The 15060-nt window shown below is 34.2% G+C and overlaps 1 protein-coding gene across 4 annotated transcripts in view; it reads right to left on the bottom strand.

Moving 5' to 3' along the window:
* Positions 1–1082: 1082 nt before the first annotated feature.
* The window catches only part of LOC126770277 (beta-arrestin-1), an 86129-nt gene continuing 72151 nt past the window's right edge, over positions 1083–15060 (bottom strand). For 2 of the 4 annotated variants that reach the window (XM_050489610.1, XM_050489590.1), the window contains 10 exons: positions 12619–12714; positions 10797–10857; positions 10574–10716; positions 9788–10014; positions 9329–9461; positions 8588–8748; positions 7048–7191; positions 6885–6971; positions 6617–6736; positions 1083–5935 (listed from right to left, as the gene is read on the bottom strand). In XM_050489610.1, coding sequence (XP_050345567.1) covers positions 5848–5935; positions 6617–6736; positions 6885–6971; positions 7048–7191; positions 8588–8748; positions 9329–9461; positions 9788–10014; positions 10574–10716; positions 10797–10857; positions 12619–12690 — 1236 coding nt within the window. In that variant the 5' untranslated portion in view covers positions 12691–12714 and the 3' untranslated portion in view covers positions 1083–5847. Of the gene's footprint in view, positions 5936–6616; positions 6737–6884; positions 6972–7047; positions 7192–8587; positions 8749–9328; positions 9462–9787; positions 10015–10573; positions 10735–10796; positions 10858–12618; positions 12715–15060 lie in introns of all 4 variants that reach the window. The other 2 variants (XM_050489600.1, XM_050489579.1) reach the window with 1 other exon arrangement.

The raw sequence follows: 15060 nt of genomic DNA on the forward strand, positions 1-15060 counted from the left end.
ACAAGCTTAATTTGGGATCAGATAGCCGTGTGTGAAAAATTTCCTAGGATATTATCATTATTATAATTTTTAATAAGAATAGTATATGGTAATACAATGGTATTAATATTTTGAGGCGGATTTTAAGCTTCAAAATAAAACGTTTGTATTTCAAAAAGAATGGAATTACTAGAAATTTAACAGATTGATGAAGATGAATTGTGCTTTAAAACCTATTGATTCTGTATTGTTTTGCTATTTTATTAATTATTTGTTTCAGTCATTTAGTCAAACCAGCCACCTTTTTTCCTTATTTATACTTACAATATTATAAAATGTCATTCAGATGATATTATTTTGGTTTAACTTTTACATAATATACATGCATAAAACGTCGAAAAAAGATACGACCAGGCTTGGGTAAAATATAATCAGATTAATGATATGTAATCATCGATTGCAGTCAAACGAAGTTAATCATAAAAATAAAGTGAGAGTCAATTAAGTGATCAAGAGCTTCCATGCTCGAATAAAGCGTACATGTATTTTTTCAGCCATTTTTTCCTATTTTTTTAAACTCGCGTTTTCACGGCGCATAGGCTTAAGTATATAACTATATATTGAATATAGATAGACTTGTTTTTACATAGAGAAAATATTTTTTTTTTTTATAGAATAGGAAGGCGGACGAGCATATGGGCCACCTGATGGTAAGTGGTCACCAAACGCCCTTAGACATTGGCATTGTAAGAAATGTTAACCATCGCTTACATCACCAATGCGCCACCAACCTTGGCAACTAAGATGTTATGTCTCTTGTGCCTGTAATTACACTGGCTCACTCACCCTTCAAACCGGAACACAACAATACCAAGTACTGCTGTTTTGCGGTAGAATATCTGATGAGTGGGTGGTGCCTACCCAGACAAGCTTGCACAAAGCTCTACCACCAGTATTTTATGAAAACAACCTAGCTGGGTTCCCAAAAGCATTTTCTAAAATATACCTGGAACTGTTTTCCTTTTGCCCTCTGAACCTTTTTAACACAGCTGAGTTAGCCGATTGCCGGCACCATCAGAAGAATTGAAAATAAAACTTCATCATTATTGGTTACATATTTATTGAAAAAGTATACATCAAAAACTTTCGATGTAAAATTAAAAAACAAATGTGTAGCTTTGCGCGTTTTGTTTAACATTTTTGTGTTCTCTTGCTTATTTCTAAGGACACCAACCATTTTTGTGTACTTATAATCATGCTTGTCAGCATTTAAAATATACTTCTCATAAAATAATTAACAGATTTGTATCAAATTAATATTTTTATGCGTCAGGCTAGCCTCTTATTAATATGATATTTATTTTTGCATTTTTATAGTACTCAAAGCAGGTGATAAACATAGGCTAACTATATAGGTAAGTGCTGGTCTTTTTTGTTCTATTTCATATTACAGAATTAATTAAGTCGTAAATACTTTATACATGTTCTTAACACTTAAATATTAAATAATAATAATACAGTTCACACAATATAATAGTAACATATTTCCCGCTGCAAGGGTGTTTGAACAAAATAGTTTTTAAACAAATAATAGGAATGACGAGACTGAAGAATATAAGTATTTTCAATGTGCGTTCGATGTGAGCGAACTACGAAAGTGCATGATCATGTGGTTTACCTCGCGCCCTTCGGCAATGATAGCAGTCTCTTTTTGCACAGGCGCTGCCAACATTGTTTGGGTCGCTACTATTAAATATGCGTAGCTTGTCGAGTTTTATCAATCACTTTACATAATAAGAGTAGTAAATATCAATAAAAATAATCTTAATAATAATGGTATTGATAATATTGAAAACTTTCAAAAACATACATATGTGTACTTATATAACAACAGAACGAAATAATTAAATTTGAAAATATACAAACGACGATAACGTGAAAATTACTATAAAAGTAGTTCTTATAGCCAATACACTCCTTCATCCCCATCCAGAATCCGTCCTATAGGCGATGATTACCGAAGATCATGCCTAACTGTCATAGTCAGGCATGATCGTGGGTAATAGATTGAAACAATTAGAATTAGTAAATCATTTGTGTTGTTTATCTGGACTGTGTAGTGACTGTAGTGGTGTAGTACTAGTGGTTGGGATGTAGTTGCTAAGGTCCCTCTGATGTATGCAGTGTGATCGGTGTGTGTTATATGAATGGCCCAGTATGTAGGCTGATTTAAAGCGGTATATGGTATATACTAAATATTGGCAGATAAAGTAATGCGTCCATTTATATAGACAAAATAGGCATCATGATGTAACATTGACATAAACAATTAAGATACATACATTACGCGCCTTAACACGTAACACACGTAACGATCAGAGCGTTGCAGTTGTATTTGCAAAAGGATAAATTAATGAATGCAAGCTTTGAGTCATCTGACGTCTCAGTTTGAGCTAAACAATTGTTCACAATTTGCAAAGCCCCCCGTCACAGGACATATATGGATACTACTATACTGCTATATACTGAATGCCCACACCTGACCGGATAAAAATCTAATCAGGCACATCCGCTAACACAGTCCACAGCTTTTCAGGATGCAGTGTTTTCGACAAAAGAGCCGGTAATTGTTCACCATATTCCAATATACAATAAAACCACCAACGACCTTCCGTTCTGATTTTTTGTATATGATCTCAGGTCCGGTGTTGCGATAAAAATATTCCAGTTTAAAAACGAAATAGCACACTCATCTGTAGCACCTGCATCTGTAGCTGTTCACTGGGCCGCAGAAATATGGCATGGTAATCAAATTTGGTAAGGGTATTTTGGGTGTATCATCTCAACTTCCGTTACTTTTCTAGAAACTACGCCTGGCTAATGACGAAATCGTGAATGGCTAAATCTCTTTTACAAATTAGGCTGTGTTGAACTTTAGAACTACTTTCATATTGTCTTTTTCCTATCGCATTGGCTTTAGTTGTTGTTTTTTTGTGAGTTATGTATGTCCATGATAGTTATTGCACACTTTATCAACATCGTTATTATTAAGATATTTATTATTATTGGTATTTACAATTTTTATATTGTAAAATGTTCTATAAATAAAATAAAAATAATATCACCTACATAGATAATAAAATAATTCAATAAACATTTCGACAAGGAACGCACTTATTAGTACGAATCCTTATGACAAGTCAGTAGCGATAATGCAGAGGCCATCTTACAATTGCCAAAAATCACGCGACGAACGTACGCGTACGACGAAGGAAGACGTCAGACGGCTGAAATTTTTCCAATAATACATATTTGTGCTATCTATAGGTACTCTTTCAGGTCCGAGCTTATTTTGTTGACTGTTTACGTGTATATGCCCATCGGATCAATTAAAATGACTGAGCAGTCCGTGGAAGACGTATTGAGTAGAAAAAGGCTGAAAATAAACATAAAAAATCTTGATATAGCTTGATATAGCGTAAGTGTTGCAATTAGAACATGAAAATCATGGCTTTCACTTACAAACAGAATACCTCACTTGAGAGACAACTTGCTTCCTGCGACGCGGGAACTTCCTGTTTGAGAAAACTTACAACACCGAGAAGCGATTTATAACGATCCTGATGGGCTCTTGTATTCCTTCATACGGCACATAACGAGGCTCTGGCTTCTACACTAGAAGCCCGCGGATTTTTGCCTGATAATACGGAGACAGGATGCCGTTGTATTACAAGCGAACATCCAGTACGATCCAGATTTCGTAGAAAACTTTGTTCGGAACAGCCATTAAAGATCAAACAGTTTGATTTTGCAGGTGATACAAATGCCGGTGATACACAGACGAAACATAAATGAGTCCCCTTACCCGTGTCCTCGCTCTGGCTCTCTCGTCTGTTGGATAGACTCGAGGTCGAACAGTGCTTGCTGTGCTTCCATTCCAACTGCTACATGGCGATTTCATTAAAACGGTATTTTCTAGGCACCTCGACAGGCTATAGCCTTAGGGTTGCAACAGATAGTGTAGAGAAAAAGCATAATTTACTATGGCCTTGAAAAGACCACGTGATGTTTCCATGGATTAATAGATCATCCAGTCCCACTGTTTGTCACTCGCTACGAGGTGTTCCGCATGACGCAGATCTGGACAGAAGCTTACATAAGGATCGTTACTAATAAAGATGCATCGCTTGTCGAGATGTATCAAATTATTTTATTTCAATTTAATTAAATTTCGATTAATATTACTATATCCACCGAACATACATAATACAAATATTAAACATCAATAGAAAATAATCTTAATAATAATGGTTTGGATAAAGTTTACAATAGATATTAATTCAACAACAGAATAATACGATGTAACACGAAAATGACAATACGAAAAAGTCCTTACATTAACACTACACATAGCTGCGATGAGATAAATCACAAAATATAAAACGTTTTCACGTTCTCATCATTTCATTCCACTATTACAATTGAATCAACACAAACGATTTTCGCAGACTAACGATAAGTTCAGAAAATTAAATATCGGTATTTTAGGCGGCTGATTAAATAAAAATGCGTATAAAGAAATAATGCAGTAGATATTAATAAAAAATACTTGTTCCTTACGCAGATGTAACATGTATAGTAAAATAATTTGCGCATTAAAAAGCTAATACATTGTTTTAAGACTATCAACTGTACAGAAGAAACAAATGTATATAGTCACAGTCGTAGTTCTCAAAAGACAAAGAAAGCTTAGGTTAGTACTAAACACATGTACTATTTCTTTACAATAATAAAAAAAAATATTACCATTTATTCTTTAACCAGACTTTCGAAATGCAAACATCGTCGGCGGAGCTGATTCGCAACTTATTTTGTGTTCATCTTTACAAATACACGATTGGTTGAAATTTTATAAACAAAACACACTCCTTTTATGAACAATAAACTATTAATTTTAATATTAATTTATTCATCAATCGTTAATTATGAACGATTATATAAAACGTGATTTACACCGAAACATTTACAATTATGATACTCAAGATAAAATATTTATACATAAATTACATTATCATTTCGATAATATATTTGTGTGCATAAACATATAAGTATAAATTGCCACACATAAATATCCTTTTGATTCCATACAAATGTTCAAGCCCAAAATATTATTTACCCATAAATACATAATACACCGCTACCAATGAAAGTAAATAACATTAAGGTAAAAAACATGTTTATTCTATAAATGCACTTTACCAAACACATTGTACTATGATTCCCTAACGAACGAACAAACTCGATAGACAATTATTTGTAAATTAACATAAACAAATAAAACCTACAACTTGTACTCAAATATTTGATCAATAATCCTATTTAAAATATTATTTTTTTTTTCACATATAATATACACCAAATGTTACATTAAGTTCTCATAACAATACGATTATAATTTGCAACTTCGACGAGGCTCCTAATTTCATTTAGTCCATTTCTTTGATGAATCCGAATCCGCGCAAAGCGAGACTCACACGATGGAATCGAAAATCCGATGAATTGTATTATAGAGTTGGAATTGAATATGAATAAAGTAAATAAAGATATTTTTTTTTTTATTTTGAAAAAAATACTATAAAAATGTTTGATTAGACGCTTAGATCATCAACATATACACTGTACAGGGATCGGGATAATTCATCCGAACTGTCTTTACGATATCTTAAATCCACTGCTATCCGCTCGCTGAATACGCTTCATAGTGAACGTGGGTTAATCGATTTGTCATAAAATCTGGTATGCGTATAGAGAATCGTGACGTCCTACGATATATTTCCATATAACAAAGAGGTTTTACGGTGCGCGCGCTCAGGCGTCCGCGTCGGCGCCCTTGAGCCGCAGTCTCGCGAAGTCCTCGAATATTATATCATCGTCCTGCTCTTGCCCGTTTTCGTCTCTGCAAATGTATAGAATTTTATATTTATTTTAATCTAGGTGAGTGAGATTTTATTTCAAGCAACCCAGAATTCAGTGTTGCCTGCCCCGAATATATGTGTTCAAAATATATATTTATTTAAAAGTACATAAAAGTACATTAAATAACTATGTTCCGGGTATTATATTTTTATTACTAAAATTAATATAATTGAAATTGCTTTAATGCAATAAAACAGCCTAAATAGGCCTATATATATTTCGCAGCAATTTAAGGATTGCATATATTGTAAAATGTTTCTCTTAGAAAATTCGACGAGCCGGTTGGCGTGGTTGGTAGATACTTGTCTTTCACGCCGAAGGTTGTGGGTTCGATTCGCACCCAGGACAGACATCTGTGTGCATGAACATGTCTGTTTATCCTGAGTCTGGGTGTAATTATCTATATAAGTATGTATTTACAAAAGAAAAGTAGTATATGTAGTATATCAGTTGTCTGGTTTCCATAGCACAAGCTCTGCTTAGTTTGGGATCAGATGGCCGTGTGTGAATGATGTCCTAGGATAGTTATGCCGTCCGCACGTCTTTTAAAAGTACAAGTCTCTGTACAAGCTTAATTTGGGATCAGATGGCCGTGTGTGAAAAATGTCCCAGAATATTATTATGAGCTAGTGTGTCGTGTAGCAGCGGGCGCGGCACGTACGGGCGCGGGTCGAGCTGTATGAGGTCGTGGTCGAGCGGCGCGGGCTCGGGCGCGGCGCGCGGCGTGTCCTCGTCCGGCTTGGGGTGCATCAGGATGAACGGCAGCTCCGCGCTCAGCTCGCTGCGGACGACGAGAGTGCCATTAGATATCGATCGAAAAATATTTTTCTCAAATTACTCTCTAAACGTGTCGAGTGAGATTTAATCTGGTTACTATTTACGAGCAACTGACCGGTTATTACGAAGGAAGTAAAAGCAGTGCGACTTACCCCCCGAGAGGTCCGAGACACAATTTCACCTTAACCTTATATTGTACTATGATGCCTAAGTTCTCGCGCTGAGATGGATCTGCGATTCTGAAAACCGATACGAAATGATAAGTAACCGCTGACATGCGGTGGACGAAGCCTCGCAGCCGCTCTATATACTTACAGTGTGCTAGAAGCTAGGTTGGTATCTTCATGCTTGAGCTGACCGTCGAGAGCGAGCCCCCACTTGTCCTTGTTATTCGCTAGGAGCGGCGTCAAAGTGAATACCTTGCTAAGTGTGAACCCAGGACCCACGGGACAACCTTCCCTGGAAATAAAAAAAAAACGATATAACTTAACTACTTTGTTCAATTGGATATTTGAATGAAAAATAATTGATAAAATGGTTCAATACTTAATCAATTTATCTATATTAATATAAATATTAAATTGTATACAGTTACAAATTAATTAATAAATTAATTCATAGCGTAACGAAAAAACGCGTTATAAATGGTTGTGACGTCATAATGTTAACGCGTCGAAGATGCAAACGAGAATAAATTAATTATAAACGAAAACAAACGAATCAACTGCATGTAAAATAGCAGCAAATTTAACATCGTGACGTCACATAGTCCTCGGAAAGGCGCTTTCATTCAAATAACCAATCGCAATTACTGAATATAAAAGCCAAATAAAGTTTCTTAAGGAATTATTATTAACAGTGGCGTGCGTATATATTTAGACAGGGGTACGCAGATATATATCAAAAACTAAATACAAATTGCAAATATATATTTGGCAGGAGAGGGGTATGCAGTGCTCGTGTGCTATGGACAGCACATCACAAGCCATTGTTATTAATATGGACACAAATAAATAATCCGAATACACAAATACAACCAAATTCTCTGACTTAACACGCCACACTCACTAATTATACAATTGTATGACTAAAATAAATAATGTTTAATATATATACAAAATCCTTTAAGATACTAGCGTCGTGAATTACAAATTGGTATGATGTCTTACAGCGATATATCAAACTATATTTTCTTATACAAGTTAGCAATCCATAAAATACAAAACATAAGCTACAGCCAAAGTCAAACCGGTGAGTGAATTAGTAACGCAACATAATTTGGAATAATGTGCCAACTGATAAAAGTTGCAGGTCTATAATACATGCGTAACGAAATCACGCGATCACTTACACGGACTTTTTTAATTTCTTATTGAACAATCCGATCAGAGGAATTTTATTTTTCCACACGGACTCCTCCCTGAATGAGAAATATCTATTCAAGGCAAGTATTTCAATTCGAATACGTCGAAACCGAACGAGGTGCGATATTTGCTCCACTATCAACGTCATTATGCTTAGAACGTAGTTTAGGTGTTTTCTATGAGTCGTATTACGATATTTTTTACAGTGGGGGGATTTATTAGTTCTTTATCTAATAGTATACTGCGGGAAACCGAAATCGAATTATTACTTTATTATCACTAACTATTGACATCATTCATTACCAATTGTGATAATTTCCTCGAAAAAAAAACCGCACTCTTTACGTTTGTATCACGCTTCACATGGACCAATTATTTTTCATATATCGTAATAAACAGTATTACAAACGCAGTTGAATAATGTAAATATTGATTGAAAAACACGAGTATGCTACAAAATAAGACAGCTAGTCTCAGTGTACGACACTCACTCGCTCTCCGCTTCTGCTACGGTGCACTTGTACTGCGCGGTGGAGAACAGGCAGATGTCGGCGAACTGACGCACCGAGACCTTAATGCGCTTCACGGAACGATTCGAATTGTTAGCTATGTGCACGTTCACAGCGATATTCTCGCCGTGGTGATATAATTCCTGAAACGTAATCGAAAAATGAGATCGATAGTAGAATCGTGAATCGTTTAGACAAATCCCACCCAAATCTACTTGGTTGCGCGCTTGGCGTAAACCCATCTGGGTAGGTAGCTAGGTACCACCCCGCTCAGCGTATATTCTAGCTCCAAACAGCAATAGCTAGTATTGTTGTGTGGTATAACATCCCCAAGGTTGGTGGCGCATCGACGGTGTAATATATAAATATATTTATTTACAATGCCAATGTCTATGGATGGTGACCACTTACCATCAGGTAGTTCATTTTACACTATATTTACCTATTTTAAATATATACAATAAAACGCACTTCAAGATATTCTAAGTTTTGGTGAGAAGAGTGATAATACACATGGTAAGTATGTTTGAGTAATTTAGTTTATATTTTTAAGAGCCTTGGGTTGTCATTCATTTGACTTTAACTATTTAAACGGAGATAAATTTTAACTTATCCGTCAAATTGCGAGCAGCGAGCGAAACATTTAGGGGAGCTGTATTTTAGACGAAGATTGTCTTCGCCAGTAGTAGAACGACGGGCTATGTGAGAAATTGACATGTTTACCTTATCTAAAGATGCTTCCAGGTACAATTTGTTAGGGCTCATCATAAACTCCTTCGATACCTCCACGGACGGCTGCTCCCCCTGCTTGCTCGGTGCATACATTATCTTTCTGATTGCTAAACGGACTGAATTTCTGAAAATTATTAACAAATAAAATCATTTTTACTATTATTAATATTACTTATAAATTAACACATGACAGGAATTTTCTTCGACCAATATTTATTAACAGAAAAATGTGCGCGAATTTTAGTTTTTAAAATTAAAACGATCGATTGAAATAACATTTTGAACAACCGGACCGATCATGAAAAGCTATTTCGTTTTATACTAGTATTAAACGAATATGTATGATATTAAATTTCTAAAAATTTAAACCCCAAATTGAATGTCATAATTTTACTCAGATTTATGACCCACAGAGAAGACCTTTTTAGTGAGAATATATTTATGTGTTACCTCTTGTGAGGCTTATCATCTTGCGAATCTGCTACGAACGCCTTCAGTTCATAATCGACCCCACAGGGCTTGCCGGTATCTCCGGGGGCGGGCTGCAGCGTGACGGAGGCGGGGCAGTGCGGAGGCAGCTCGAAGTAGAAGGGATGTGCCGCTGGACCGAGCTTGCGTACGAGACGCTCTTGCAGCCGCGTGAGAGGTCGCTTTGGAGTGCTCGTCGGTGGGTATATCTGTGGAGAAGTTACTAATAAAATGGCGGTTACGATAATACCGAAGAGGTCTGTTTGCACCAAGGTCAAAAAGGTAAAGGTAACGCAGGCAGACCTCGTCAATTATTCAACCGCCAATACAATTTTCTTTTTTTTTTGATAATGAACGTGAGCCATTGTAATTGCAGGTAAACAACACCAAATCGAGTGTTTCGGTTAGTACTACGTATATATTATAGTAGAGATTGTTATCCTTGTTGACACTGGCCTACCCATCTATCAAACTGGAACGAAGCAAATTTAGATGCTTTGCCCTTTGATAAAATACCCGTATTCATAATCGTAAAACATTTGGGCGAATATTTTAGGCTTACATAAAGCCCAAATGTTAACAATATATTTGAACAATTTTAATGTTTAATATAATATTATTATACTTTATATATCGTTATAACTAAAATAAAGATGATTAAAAAACCCTTTATTGTAAAGTTTACTTGAATACATATTGATATAGATTGGATTTCACTTGATTTTAAAGGATTAACGTAATAAAACACGCAAAAAAATTCAACGTTACCTGTTCGGCTGCAAGGTAGAGGTCTTTGCGGAAGGTGAGCCCGAGAACGTCGAGGTCTTCCCGCCCATACCTGAAGGCGGCGAGCACATGCCCGAACACTTTCCTATCCTTTACATACTCTGGGTCGATTAAAACAACCCCGTCTATAACAAAGTCACAAACTTTTATTACAATGTTATTTTTTCATGTCACACTCCATATTATTGCAGGAACATGAACTTACCAATTGGGTCTACGTGTGTGATATGATCTACAAAATCTCTTTTTCCTAAATATACAGTTATCTGTAACAAGAGAAAATACATTTTACGATTTTATTGATCTCTACTTATATTATAAATGCGTAACTGTCCATCTCTTACGCTTTCACGGCTAAAGCACTGAATCGATTTAAATGAAATTTGGTATGAAGTAAGCTTGAATCTCAAAAAAGGACATAGACTACTTAATTTTTTATGCCTTACACAGAGAGGGGCAGCCCTCTCCCCTAACACGCGGGAGAAGCCTCAGGCTAAAACTAGTTGATTATATTTATTAAAAGAAATAGTTCAACATTACCATTTTTAAAAGCAATCACACGGCGACGAATCGAGAAACGTAAATTTAGATTTTAGTTTGTCATAAAAACATTACAGCTTGTAAAGCCCACTACTGGAAAAGCCCAGTTAAGAATATCTTTTGGAGTTAATTCCACCACGCGGCTACAAAGTTATAGTAAATGTACACGTGGCAGATGTGTATGCGAAACATCTAGGTTAGTAGTCATCTGGGAATTATTTCATTATCATACATAATCAAAAATTAAGAGCGTAAAACACATTGGACCGATTTCGAACCCGCAATCTCCGGTTAAAATTCACTGGGCCATTTCAACTTTAAAATATTTAAATTATATCATGTTTATATACATAAGTTTTAATAGCCGTAAAGAAAATGTTCCAAGCCTGTTTCAAGTTTGAAGTGACTAAGCTCCTGTCCGGTACGACCTGATAACATCAACAGCCTTTATGTTTCTCCACTTTGTCTTTAAACGCTTTACATTCATTTTGAAGACATTGTTTTTGAAATGCTTTTATAAATACTGTCACAATTACTATTAAATACTTGTATTATTATAAATAGATAAAGGAATGAAATGTCATCGAAATAAGAATATAATATTATATGTGGATAACGTGTCGAGAAGAGCCCATAGTTTAGAACGCGAGATATTTAACCGATGATCGCGAGATCAAAGACCAGGCAAGCACTCGTGAATTTTTATGTGCTTAATTTGTGTTTATAATTCATTTTGTGCTCGGTGGTAAACTTGCATGTGTCGAATTTAATTGTATCCACCAACCCCCATAGGAGCAGCATGTTTGAATAAGATCCAAAGGTTTAAATATTTTTCAAATTGTTATAGTATATTCAATATAGTAGTAGTTACCTATTATACAATCTTATTGATTCTCAACAAAATGTACCACTGGTTCGGAAAGATATTGCCCAGTACCTAAGAGGAATCAGCGAATATATATCCACATCAGTTAACATCCTCGCATTAATCAACTGTAGCATAAAGTGATCGCAAGAAAAACTATCCTGTCAACAATTTCCAAAGCATCCACATTTAAAAGTACATTCGTATATCAATGTATTAATTCCTTTATTTTTTACAGAATAAAACACGGTTATATGATATAGTAAATAATAAATGTAACAGGATTTTGTGCTTATAGAAGCGTAGGCACGACTTGCTTAATGATATTACAATGAAGCACAGAATTTTAACTACATTATAAAAAAAATAATGCATTATATTGTGATTTATGAAACAAGGTAAAACAACAATTAATTATATTACTAACATGCGATGTTCGAACTTCAATGAATTCAGTATTCGGCTTGATACTGATGTACTTTTCGTACGAACTCTACTTTTTTGAAATATTTAAAGGCGTATTGGCAATTAAGAAAGCTTAAGATCGTACGAATACGAATATTATTTTAGAATTATCTTTGCAGATATAATATATATATGGATATATAATATTATATAGTACCTTGCCGTTCGGCGAGCTCTTCTTGAAGACTCGCGTGGCTTGACGCTGCTTGTTGCTGCCTCCGTCGTCCATTGTGCCGCCGCGCCCACCGCACCACTTAACAACAAAAACACCATGAATAGAATTACACAATAAAATAAATAATCATATTTTACAAAATAAATGTATAAAAGTAACAGCTCGTATTTATCCAAATAAAGGGCTTCGTCCTCTGATGGAGAAGAAATTCGAGCTTATTCCAGCAAGCTGATCTGTTACGGCTTGGAGATTTTACATAAGGCAGAATTACATCGACATCGTCTTATGAAGGTTTCCTCACGAGAACAAGTTGAAATGTAAATCTAAATCAAGTATAAGAAAAATCAGCGGTGCTTCCCCATACTTAAACACACGATATTAATATACGGATTATCGTTTGGAATATGTCGGCTCTTACATATAATAAAACACATGTTTAAAATATCGTAAAAACAATAGTTTATGTGTTTATATGTAACGCAATCACTTGAACGGCTAAAGAATTCTATTAAATCTTCGCAAATGGTATGTGTGTATGTATATATATATATATACATACATATACACCACATACACATACATACCAATATATATATATATATATATATATATATATATATATATATATATATATATATACATATAATAAATTTTAAGTATAAGTTGTTCGCACACCATACCCGATTAGTGAACCTTGAAAAAAAAACAAACATTTCTCTTTACAGAGGTTGCCTGGAAGAGATCACTATAAGTGATAAGGCCACTTTTGCATACATGTTCTACTTATTATATGTTATTAAATGTTTGTAAATGATGAATTTGATTGTAATGGCTTCATAAGAAAATGATATGTTACTTAACGTGGCTGTATCTTGTCGCTTTATACGGGTAAAGGCGTGCTCAACTCTCATCAGAGTTGTAACTTGCTATAAGATAGACGTAGCAAACGAAAAACATTCGTTATTTCATGAAAATATATATTTTAAATTAACTGTTACATATAATAAAATAAGTATATTTTAAAATCTTTATAATATTATTAAATTGCAGTTTTAACTATTTAGATTAATTAGCAAAATTTATTATTTAAGATCAATATTTCTTGTAGAATACGCAAATAATGTTAATTGTCAGCATGTAAGCTAGGAAATCAATTTTAACCTACTTCCAATTATTGTCATACCGATTTAAAATTTTACATGTAGCAATCCGGCCGATCTGATGATGTAGCCAGAAAAAGTAGATAACTAGAGTTAGTTGTAACTGCGTGTTAAGAATACTAATTATACATATTATAATGCGAGTGTAGTGGTTTTATATCGCACACATATTATATCATATAACTCAAACTCAATAAATTTGCTAATTAGAGGAAATAGTTGAGGAATTGTTTGGAATAAATGTATTTAATTATTATGCTATATTCATTATATTAATTACAAAACAAACAGTATTGTTTTGTCAATTACTTTTAATTTATATACCACACCATTTATGTAAATTTCATTTTTGTTGTAACCTTAAATAGTAAATATATAAATGTAAATAAATAAACAAATAAATTCTGAAAGGGCGGGTAAGCCAAATCCGAATTTAAGTTGTATATGAGATGTAGTTTTTTTATTCGAAAATGTCACCATTGATTTTGAAAAATGAAGCATAAATTCTGTCAGACAGTTTTCTAATAAAGATCAAGTTCATAAAAGTAATGAAAAAAAATATTATATACACTAATAAATAACATATATACAAATATTGAGTGTATCCAGTAAAAACAATACGATTTTGATGTAAGCGTCTCAGGTACATTTTGCTCCTTACATTTTAACTGTCGTAAATGTACGTAAAAAAGTTATTTTTATTCTAATCGATAAGTTGCCCTGTTACCGTGTCTAAATGTTTGCAGACATTGTATCGAGTAAAGATAGCACCAGTCTACGAACTGTAAATATTAAATGACAAGGGACGTTTAAAATTGTTGAACAACTACATATACAGGTGTTTGAACAGTTTGATTTGACGAAATCAGGCAAGACATTTAAATCATGGAATAAATTGAGTTTGATATTTTAATCGTAAAAGTTTAAGATTGTCAATCAAAAAGCAGTAAATTACAACAATCGTATTAATGTAAAAAATAAAGGGCTGCTTAGAAATATACACAAAACAAAAGTAATACGTCAGGATCGTTTCATTTTGTAACGTTGCTAAATACAGCGAGTTCGATATTTAAATTTTACTCTCACCGCGTCCAAAGGTGTTTCACTTCATAAATCGAAATCTCTTTCGATCCAAGCTTTCCCTAGGGAGGTTTTAGTAAATAAATTATTGTAGGTACTCGTGAGAAATAGGGCGGGTCGACACTTATTCAACACAAAGCATTAGGATTTGACTCGAAATTGATTTTATTTAACACTAAAGTCA

This window comes from Nymphalis io, chromosome 1 (assembly GCF_905147045.1).
Source record: "Nymphalis io chromosome 1, ilAglIoxx1.1, whole genome shotgun sequence".
Taxonomy (NCBI): Eukaryota; Metazoa; Arthropoda; class Insecta; order Lepidoptera; family Nymphalidae; genus Nymphalis; species Nymphalis io.